Here is an 11131-nt window from a genome sequence, read left to right as displayed (position 1 = left end):
ACAGGGCTCTCCCTTAGACTCAGGGTAGCCGGCAGGCTCTGACTGTGGTTCTCAGTCCCACACTCTGAGAGTGGCTTTTCGGGGGCAACAAACTTGTAACCTCCAGCCAGGTAGAGCTAGCTCTCTTCGCCTGCCTCCCTGAGAAGCAGCTAGCACGCTCTAAGGGTTAAGGGACAACCTAGTTTTGCTAAAATCCTTATCAAGAGTTTTTCCATACTCCTTGCCTGTCCTGTCCCCAGTTCCCTTTCCCGCCTTTGCTCCAGGGGCATTCTGATAGCTATGTGGGTGGGGAGGCTTGTTTTTACTTTTTTTTTTTTTTTTAAACAACCTGCTGAAAATGCTGCCCTCAGGGACCTGGGGCTGTGGGTTGCATAAAAGCTCGAAGGAACTCTGTCCGGAACATTCGTGTTTGCCACCTTCCTCCTTATTTTCACCAGGACCCCGTGCTCCCGGCTGGCATGATGCTTGGGAAGAGCTTGGTACTCACAGCTTGGTTCACCCTTGCTGTGGCTTACCCCGTCATACGCCAGGGTAAGTGAACCACTGGAAAGTCTCTTGGAGAATGGAACTAAATTTTTTTTTTACGGGGTGTGTGTATGTGTGTCTTTCTGCAGGAGCAGAAAGAGAGAAGCCAGCAGTGAAGATTGTAAAGGGAAATTCTGTCCACTTGGTGTTAAGATGGGGTGGATGCTTGGCTGAACTCTGAAGCCTTGGACACATGGAGTGGCTAGGCTGAGACGTGGGTTAGGTACTTGAATTGACCTCATGAAGGTACTACGATTGGGCCAGATGGGCTTAGGGTGGCTGACAGGAGAACTCCTGAAGGTTTGCTAGGATCCTATTCACTCTTGGGCCCAAAGACGCTTTATTCTACATAGTGCATGCTGGAAAGTCCGGGCTATGTCCTCATTTTATACAGCAGTACAGTTCAAAGGTCTTTGGCAGCTAATTCAGTCCGTGCAATGGAAATCAGTGGGTCTGGAAACCTGTGATTCCCACTGAGAAAGGAACGAGACAAGTGTCCGCATGAACCAGGCAGAAAGAACGCTTTTGGGGGAAAGCTTTTCCCTCAAAAGCTTGCTTTCATAATTCTTTCTGAATTCAATTTGATTTCTTAGAAGGAGGGGTGTTCATTCATTAGCATTCAAGTAATTATTTCCTCCAACTTCTTCCTCCCGGTGCCCCCTCTGGTAGCTGTCACTTTAACAGATGCTGGGGTTGGGGTTCTCTACTGCATGTAAATGAATGGTAAAGCACAGTGACTAAATTAGAGAGCTAATGATTTTGGCCTCATTGCCAGGGTGCCTGTCACCTGGTTACACAGGCAGTCACAGAGCCTGGATATCTTTCAGCGTAGCCCAAGAAGAGCCTGGTTGTGTGCTCACCAGGCTTATAGGGTTATGATGCTCTATGGTAAGCAAGCCCCCAAATGTCTGGATTATGGATTCTGTGGGACAGGCCGGAAAAATGAGGTCCTTGACTTCGCCCATTAAGTGGAAACGTGATAGAAGTAGAGCATTTTAGGGTTGATTCTATTCTTGTTTATCCATTCTTGGAAATAGCCGTTCGTCTAGCTCCTTGCCCTCTTTGGTTTTTGGTGGTGGTTTTCAGGGACTTGGAAGGATTATGCGGGGATATTCTTGGAATTTTTATTCTGTTCCAGTCTGACCAGTTTGCATACAGAGGCCCAGTATTGAATGTTCCTTCTGCACTGACCAGATGTAGGGGACACCGTGGGTGGCAGTTAGTCTTCTGCACTTTCTAGCACTTGGCAGAAGAGAAACTTGGGGTGAGATCATACTTGATTCAGTATATACCCTTTTATGTTCCAGCTTTTCCCCAGAAAGAGATCTAGCTTGTAATGTTGTAGAGATAGTGAAAATAGACTTCCTAGAAAGTACTGAAACTATTCTTTTTTCTTTCTTTCTTTTTTTTTTTTTTTTTTTTTTTGGCTCCTCCAGAATTCATTGGTGACCTAAACTGGATCACTAACCTTGAGTTGATTAATGAATTTGATTTGACCACTGAACTAGAGTTGGCCATCGCAGAATCCATTGCCTTCCTGGAATCCCTCACTGGCCTGGAGTCCACCACAACCCCTGAATCTCCCAGTGACCTGGAGTCTACTGACACCCTGGAGTCCATCACTGACCTGGAGCCCACCATGACCTCAAAGTGCCCCACTGATCTGGAGTTCACTGCCACCCCCGAGTACCCTACTGACTTGGACTCTACCGTGACCCTGGAGTCCACTGCCACCACAGAGTCCCCCATTGACCTGGAGTCCACCATGACCCCAAAGTGCCCCACTGACCTGGAATCCACCGCGACCCCGGAGTACCCCGCTGACCTGGAGTCCACCTTGACCCCAAAGTGCCCTACTGACCTGGAGTCCACTGCAACCCCAGAGTTTCCTGCTGACCTGGAGTCCACCGCGACCCTGGAGTCCCCTGCTGATCTGGATTCTACTGAGACCCCAGAGTCCCCTGCTGATCTGGAATCCACCTTGACCCCAGAGTCCACCACTGACCTGGAGTCCCCCACTGACCTGGACTCCACTGCGACCCTGGAGTCCCCCACTGACCTGGAGTCTCCTACTGACCTTGCCTCCATTAGTGATGTGGAATCGACCATGGGTGTGCATTTTGAGGACACACAGGCTTTCGGTAGGTGACAGTTTTGGCTTGAGAGGAGGCCTGGATAGGAGTGGGTGGGCTCCCATTTTTTTGCATTTCTGAGGGCAAGCCTGCTTTTCCTCCAGTGTACTTGATTCCCCAGTGTAAGCTCCTGATCAAACCCATCTTTTGTTTTCCTGTCCCAGAATTCTCTCTTAAGGTGGAATCAAACATTCATAGCTTTGAGGAAGCAACCACTAAAGCCATGGGTAGGGTTTCCTAACTTCAAAAATGCTGAAATTCCTTCCTCCCTCCCTCCTTTTTCTTGTTTACAGGCTATTGCCTAGAAATTTCCTGTGGTAACTTAGACATTTGGGGATACTTTTGCTGTGTTGAGGTAGAGTAAATTTTGAAAAATTTCTCCAAAACTTGAAAATTCAAGCATTTTCCCAGAGTGTGAGGAATTGGAATTGGTTGAAGGCCTACAGAGCTCCGTCCCAGAGGTTTGCCCAGTGCTGGTCAGGTCCCCAGCCTTCGGGGCTTCTCAAAGAGGAGGCGCTCTTTGGTGTCTCCAGTGGATCAAAGGATGTGGTGGCCACAAAGGGTTTAACAGTTCTTCTCTTTTCTAGTTCGTTTCAGTTCAGTTTACATAGAGAACTTTTTGAGAGAAGGTTATGTAATTGTAAATCTTACTTGAATACAGACTGAACAAAAGAGAAAAATAATTTGAAAGCTTCATGAATTAAGCAATGGTTCTAATCCCTCTTTCAAGTCTTCACCTTACATTTTTTTTGTGTTCCACTTAGCCAAGGGACCATAAAATTTTGAGGCCTTCCAGCCCCCACAAATAAACCCCGATACTTTAAGGAATGCTTGGAATTTTTGCTAAGAAAGACCCTGGGGTCTTACCTTTCCATACTGTCTGATCTTTATGTCTGTAAGTAATAGCTAACATGTATTGAGATCTATCTTCCAGTCCTGCTCTAAGAATAGTGGGGGTATTGCAGATAGTAGCTGGAGGAATCTAGAAACAATGTAAGTGGGAAGGCCTATTAAAAAAGAGTAGTTTCCCTGGCTTTAAGATCTTTTCTCTAGGGGTGCCAGGGTAGCTCAGTTGGTTAAGTGTCTGACTTTGGCTCAGGTCATGGGTCCACATCAATGTTTCTCCCTCTCCCACTTTCCTGCTTATGCGTGTGCGCACACGGTCTCTCTTTCTGTCAAATAAGTAAATAAATCTTCAAAAAAAAAAATCTTCCAGGGCGCCTGGGTGGCTCAGTTGGTTAAGCGACTGCCTTCGGCTCAGGTCATGATCCCGGAGTCGCGGGATCAAGTCCCGCATTGGACTCCCAGCTCCATGGGAGTCTGCTTCTCCCTCTGACCTTCTCCCCTCCCATGCTTGCTCTCTCTCACTCTCTCTCTCAAATAAATAAATAAAAAATCTTAAAAAAAAAAAATCTTCACTAATTGTCTTCCCTAAAGAATATACATCATTTGCCACATGAAACTCTACTTCAATATTGTGTTCTATCTTCCCAAACTGTAGTGGTTGATTACAGAATTAATCTATATTAATGATATCTCCTTCTGCCCCCTTCCTGTGGGGCATTAGGAAACATTCATGTTTGACTACAAGATACATCTGGTCATTTCTGATAATTAATATACTGGACCCCATACCTGATTGTCAAGAGATGCTTTCTGACTGTGGAAATTACCAATAAAATAAGTCTATTTTTTTCTATATAATGCATTTATTTATTTAACTTTTTTCCAGTTTTATTAAGATGTAATTGATGTATAACACTGTGTAAGTTCAGGGTGTACAACATAGTGATTTGACATAAATACACATTGAGAAGCTTTGATTTTTAATAGGAAGAGAAAATCCAGCCTTCAAATTTAAAATGTAAAACTCAGCCTTTTAAATTAAAGAAACTCACTCTTTTATTTCTAGAAGATGTCACTGAGGCTGATTCAGAAGAGCCCATGACTGGAAGACCAGGTAAGGCCAAACATCTTCATCTTTTTTTGCCTCTTCTCAGTCTTTGAGGGATTTATTATCCCCCCTCCCTGCCCCGCTCCCACCTTGGGAGGCTTTCTAGGACAGACTGAGTAAGTAAGACTCTGGGAGGTACTCTATGTTTACACCCTTCTCACTCAGGTGCCATGTTTGCTCAGTCTGGGGGAGTGGAGGGGATACACTTCTTATACATGAAGATGTGTATAGGTCAGGGACTTCTGAATGAGTGGAGACTTCCCCTTCAACCAGATGCTTCTCATGGCGTCCATCTGTGTTCCATTTCCTCCGATAGGATTTCAGGCATGGCAGAGTGGGTGCCCCAGATGTAGTGGAACCCTCCGTTTACCAGAGCTACTTGAGGCCCTCAGCTGAATGCTAGACATACTGCGTGTGTGATCCTTACTGAAGTGAATATAACCAACCATTTCTTTACTTAATTGCAGATGAGCTGAGCACCTCTGTGTGAAGCAATGAGTCCATCTCAGTACTTTTTTTTGTAAGTTTTTTCTCTTTTGCTCTGATTCCTTAACGGGCGTTTGTTTGATACCATGTTCTGTGCTGGTTTTCACATACTGGGAGAAGAGTCCAAAGTGATTCAGTTAGAAAAACTCACATGGAGCTCAGAGGCAACCTTTTTCTTCTCTGAATTATCTTGCAAATCTGTCTGAAAGTTCAACTAAATAGGCTTTAAGATAAAGTCCTCTTATTTGAGTTTTCCAAGATTCCGTTTTTCCAGTCTATCTAGGACATGGATTCCTCATTCAGTTTGTGGAGTCTTTTTAAAGGGAGAGCAGAAGAGAAGGCATCAGATTTTCCAATACACAAAACATACAATTCAGTTAAAAACTGTAAAGCCTTGGAGCTCTGAATCGGAAGGTCCCTCTTTTATATTTGGCCTTGCTTTTGGCTTTTTTGGAAGTCTCTAAAATGGTCTCTTCACGAAGTAAAATGGCTACCTGGACAGTGTAACTACCTCTCTCTGGGCACAAGGAGAGGAAGGGAGAGTAAGGAGTTACATCTGAAAGAAACGGAGTCACATGTCCAGAGTCACAGTGGGCAGTTGGAATGACAAGTCTGATCTCGAACATTGCTTACTCTTGCTAACTCCCCCCCCCCCCCACTTTTTTTTAAATTTAGGAAATGAAGCTGATTTTCCATTAGTTGAGAACATCACTCTTCTAACCACAAGTTTTTTTAAGAAGATCCTGAGCTACTGAACAAGGCTTCCATTCCATTATAGGACACTGATCAACTGTAAAGGACTAGTAAGACATAAGATGTACCAGCTGAGGATAAACTGAGTGGCGGGACTTATACCCACACAGAGGAGGGCTATCTCTTAACCATGTCCCATCTCCTAGGGGCTCAATAAATGTTGTTTGGAATTGAATTTTGAGAATGGTTTTTATTTTATGAAGGATCAGATTGCTTAGTTGCTTTGTGTTAGTACCAATAGTCATTTTATTCCTCTCTGGTAGACACTTTATAGCCAGGCTCCAACTCTAGATGGCCCCAGGAAGCATGAGATCAACTATGGAAGGTATATGAGTTTTCCTATTCCTGCTCTAATGAATTACTGTATGCTTAGTAGCTAAAAACAGCACAGAACTGTTATTTTACAGTTTTGTAGCTCAGACGTCTGAAGGCATCTCACTGGGTTAAAAGTGTGTCATGATGGGGACGCCTCAGTGGGGCTGAGTTCCTTTCTGGAAGAATCTGTTTTCTTGCCTGCTTTGTTTGGCCTTCTTTCATCTTGAAGGTCAGCAGTGACTGTTTGATTCTCATTGTATCACAGTCACTGACACTGACAACTGTTTGCCTCTTCCCCATGTAAGGACCCTGAGCACACTTTGGGCCCCACCTGTATAGTGCAGGATAATCTCTATTTCAAGGTAAATTGATAAGCAGCCTTAATATTTTTTGCCATGTAATTTAACATATTCACTGATTGTGGGAATTAGGAGGGGTGCATCTTTGCAAGGCCGTTGTTCTTCATACCACAGACAGGCTAGGGCATCTCACTCCAGAGCTAGTTTGGTTTCAGTGCAGGGTGGAGACAATTATCCATGCCTTTTTTTTTTTTTTTTTTTAAGATTTATTTATTTATTTATTTGACACAGAGAGAGAGAGAGAGAGAGATCCCAAGTAGGCAGAGAGGCAGGCAGAGAGAGAGGAGGAAGTAGGCTCCCTGCTCAGCAGAAAGCCCGATGTGGGGCTCGATCCCAAGACCCTGAGGTCATGACCTGAGCTGAAGGCAGAGGCTTTAACCCACTGAGCCACCCAGGCACCCCTCCATGCTTTTTTTTTTAATATTCACACTAGATTTTTACAAAAGGATACATATGAGTTTTGTAAAACTAGTCTGCATTGCATGTATTTGTACTCAGCAATATGCCTGTGCAGTGGTGTAAATGACAAACTAAAATGGCAGAAATTTAGACTTGGAAAGAGATTTTAGGTGTATTTCTACCACTTGTGAACCCCAGCTTCCTTTTGTAGAATGAGTCAATTACACCAGATAGACTGAAATTTCCTTTTTTTTTTTAAATATTTTATTTATTTTTTTGAGATAGAGATCACAAGTAGGCAGAGAGGCAGGCCAAGGGAGGAGGAAGCAGGCTCCCTGCTGAGCAGAGAGCCCAGTGTGGGGCTCGATTGATCCCAGGTCCCTGGAATCATGACCCGAGTGAAGGCAGAGGCTTTAACTTACTGAGCCACCCAGGTGCCCCGAAAGTTCCTCTTTTCTTAATATATTTCAACAAATAATACACCAATGTTTGGGATTGTTAATTCAAAGAATTAGTAGTTTACTAGCTGATCTCAGGGAAAATTACTCCATGTTCTCCAGTGATTATGATACAGTATGTAATAAATCCCCCACTCTTAACGATAAGTTTGTACTAGAGCACGCCCAATCTTAGGATTCTTTTCCTGGCTTCATCAAGCCCCTAGGCTCAGGTCTTTTTCTCTAAATAGAAAAGTAGTTCCAAGGCCTCTGCTGATCCCTTTTAAGGTGATAAAATCTATTTTTGTTTTGCCAATCACTATTTTTCTTATTTTTCTTCCCATTTTCTTCTTAGTCTCAAGTAGATTTCAGCATGGACTTTTATGACCATTGGAGTGGTTTGTAAAATTAAGTCAGGAAAAGTTAGTGGATTCAAAATAGGCAATCATGAGGACCTATCTAGAATAGAAAAAAGATTTCATTTCTAATTCCAAATGATAAAGGTGGCCACCTAGAGAATAATGGGGTGAGTACCAAACCTGGGGACTGGTCGAAGAGGGAATTTATAATGTGTGCTGAGTATTTTGCTGATCCTGGTAGGAGTGGCATTAAAGCGATTTAGATGATGACATTTAGAAACAGTATACACAGGAGGAGTAAGGCACCTAAGACAGCCCTGAGGAAATCTTACATACAGAGCAAGCAAATGACAAGGAGCCCCACATAATTACTGTCCTCATGATAGCGGCTACCACTGAAGGCTTCTCTGTGCCAGGCAGGGACTGAGCTGAGAGCTTTATGTAAGTTATTTACATCATGCACATGTTGGTATGATATTATTAATTATACAAAATTAATTACACTCTGAAATGAATAAATACTATTTACATGATTTATAAACAAATACAAATACTGCACAAGTTTTGATAATGTGTAAACTATTAGTTTCTATAATCCAGGAACATCCCAATTTTCAAATACTTGGTTTGCTTTAGGCCATTTGCATTTACTGTAGTGATTGACGCTGGGGGCTTAAATTTGCCATTTTACTTTTTGGTTTTGGTTTATCTTGTGTTTTTGTTATTGTTTGGTCTTTTTTTTTTTTTTTAACTGTTTCTTATGTATTTCCTTCCTGTGGTATGATTGAATATTTAAAAAATTTCCATTTGGGTTTCTCTGTAGTATTTTTGAGTGTATCTCCTTGTACAGATTTCTTTAGTGGTTACATATGGTATTATACATGATATGCACATAACTTAACCACAGTCTGCTAGGGTCAGCATTTTACCACTTTGAACTATAGAAATCTTACCTCCTTGTCTCCCTTTACCTTCCTCTCTTTATAATATAGTCACCTTAAGTTATTCATGGTGCATACCTGTAGAACCATATCACATAGCATTATCATTTTTCTTCAATGCTCAGACATATTTAGAAAGCTCAAGAGAGGAGGAAAGCTGTCTTATTTCCCCGTATTTTCCCCTTCTTAGGTTTTCTTCTTGATGTTTCACAGTTCCTTCTTTTATCATTTCCTTTCTGTTTGGAGAAAAATCCTTTAGCCAGTTTTTAATTAGGTCTGCTGGTGACAGATTCTCATGTTTACCTTCATCTGGTGTCTTTATTTCCCTCTCATTCCTGGAAGAGAAACTCACCATCTGTTGAAATTAGAATCTCAACATGGATGTCACCACCATGTTGAAATTAGGATCCACGGTTCTTTTCTCTTCAGAGCTTAAAACATGTGCCATTTCTTTCAGCTTTCATTGTTTTTGATAATGTTTTCTGCTATCATTTGTGTTACATTTCCCTTTCAGACAAGTTGTTACTCTTGCTGCTTTTAAGATGATTTTCTTTGTCTATATTTTCAGATGTTTCACTGTGTGTCTTGGTGTAGATTTCTTGGAGTTTATCTTGGCTGGAGTCTGCTTGCCTTTTTGAATCTTTAGGTTTACATATTTTGCCAAATTTGGGAAGTTTCAAACCTTTACTTCTTACAGGCCTGCCCTCTTTCTCTTCTCTTCCTGAGACTCAGATGACTGCATATTAGCTTCTGTTACAATATAGGACCTTGAGGCTCTGTTAAGTTTTTTGTTTATTTTTTTTCTATTTTCTCTCTGTTGTTCAGATTGTGTAATTTCTATTGTTCTATCCATCCAGTTCACTGATTGCCCCCCTCAGCTGTTGAACCCATTGATTAAGTTTTAAAGATGTGGTTATTGTAATTTTCAATTTTAATTTTCTAAAATTTCCTTTTGGTTTATTTATACATTTCATTTTCATTGTTGAGACTTGTTTCTTTCACTAAGTTTCTTTTTTTTTTATTTATTTTTTTAAGATTTTATTTATTTGACAGAGATGACAAGTAGGCAGAGAGGCAGGCAGAGAGAAAGACAGAAGCAGTTGCCCGGCTAACTGAGAACCCGACTCAGGGCTCGATCCCAGGATCCTGAGATCATGACCTGAGCTGAAGGCAGAGGCTTAAACCACTGAGCAACCCAGGCGCCCCTCGCTGAGTTTTTTTTTAAAAAGGTTTTCATTTGTTTTAAGCATGTTCGTAATGGCTCATTGAAGCATTTTTATGGTGTCTGGTTGAAAATCTGTGTCAGATAATTACAGCATCTCTCTCATTCTCTTTCTCGCAACTACTGGTGGTCTTTTTTAGTCTGGTTGAGATTTTCCTGATTCCTAGTGATTGTCGACCAAACCAGGATATTTTAGGTATTGTGAGACTCTGGATCTTATTTCAAGCTTCTGTCTTAGTTGGCTTCCTCTGAGACCACTCCAGTAGGGGAAAGGGATTTAAGGGGTTGAAGTACACTACATTTTTGTGAGTGGGGGCATAATTATAGGTTTTCCCCTCAACCTCTGTTGACACTAATCAGGGACGGGTTCTTCCAGTATTGCTGGGTGAGGGATGGAATTCTGGTTCCCTAGGAGACCGCATTGGCCCCACTAGGTCTCCACTGATATCACCTGTTCTTAGGAGTAGAAGTGCCTTTTTACTGCTTTCCATGTAGTTTCTATGGACACCACCCTAGTGTGGAAAGGGTGGGTGCTTTTTTACTGTTGGATGGGGCAGGAAGGCCAGGCTCCCTATCTGGTCACCAGTGGCCTCATCGGGTGGAAAAACTGTGGTGTTCATATAGCCAGCTGGGGATGGAAGGTCCAGTTCCTACTCTGCCTTCTCTGATACTAGTCTGGTGGAGGGTTGGGGTACCTGTGGCAGCCTGGCAAGTGTGGAAGTCTAAGGTCTCCCCTGGGGGGTCATAGTGTTTTCTGTACTGTTTGACTGTAGCAGAGTGGTTATTACCTAAATGCTTTCTGTCTTGCCAGATTCTGTTTCCTGGCTCTTTAGCTAGAGGGAATAGGTTTTGTTTGGGGCTTTTTTCATTTGTGTCCATGGGCATTTTTGTGTGGGTGGTTTGTTCAGCTACAAGTGTGGAATTTATAAACCAAAAAAAGAAAGAAAATCTAGAGAATTCAGCACCATGTTGTTTCTTTGGCGCCCAGCTCATCTGCCTTATTGTCTCCAACTCCAGAGTCTTCTTAGGTTTGTTTTATATGTGAAATCCAGGATTTTAGTTTTACCTAGTGGGAGGAATAGAAAAAAGTGCATATACTCAACCTTTCTAGAGGTAGAACTTGGCTTATATTAGGAATAAACAAGGAAGGAACAGGCACTTTTTCAGTTGGGACTGGGTTTTGTTTCCCATATTAAAACAGCTGAGGGAAGCTTACTTGGGGATGCCACTGCTCTATGTATAAGTAGAG

General features: G+C 42.4%; 1 protein-coding gene across 1 annotated transcript; it reads left to right on the top strand.

Moving 5' to 3' along the window:
• Positions 1-356: 356 nt before the first annotated feature.
• Positions 357-6004, top strand: LOC116592370 (sialidase-like). The gene is made up of 7 exons (XM_032345608.1): positions 357-531; positions 1962-2337; position 2409; positions 2447-2666; positions 4570-4617; positions 5079-5129; positions 5773-6004. The coding sequence occupies exons 1-6, from the start codon at positions 459-461 to the stop codon at positions 5099-5101; spliced, it is 741 nt and encodes a 246-aa protein (XP_032201499.1). The 5' UTR covers positions 357-458; the 3' UTR covers positions 5102-5129; positions 5773-6004.
• Positions 6005-11131: the final 5127 nt, after the last annotated feature.

This window comes from Mustela erminea, chromosome 6, assembly GCF_009829155.1.
Source record: "Mustela erminea isolate mMusErm1 chromosome 6, mMusErm1.Pri, whole genome shotgun sequence".
NCBI lineage: Eukaryota > Metazoa > Chordata > Mammalia > Carnivora > Mustelidae > Mustela > Mustela erminea.
Note: the sequence above shows the minus strand (reverse complement) of the source record. Positions and strands in the feature narration are given on the sequence as shown.

What these genes read in the sequence shown, in the direction of transcription:
- LOC116592370 (XM_032345608.1), top strand. Translation starts at nt 459, where the DNA reads ATGATGCTTGGGAAGAGCTTGGTACTCACAGCTTGGTTCACCCTTGCT. An exon ending in TGAGGACACACAGGCTTTCG is followed by an intron (nt 2,667 to 4,569) that starts GTAGGTGACAGT and finishes TTTTATTTCTAG; the next exon opens with AAGATGTCACTGAGGCTGAT. An exon ending in GCCCATGACTGGAAGACCAG is followed by an intron (nt 4,618 to 5,078) that starts GTAAGGCCAAAC and finishes ACTTAATTGCAG; the next exon opens with ATGAGCTGAGCACCTCTGTG.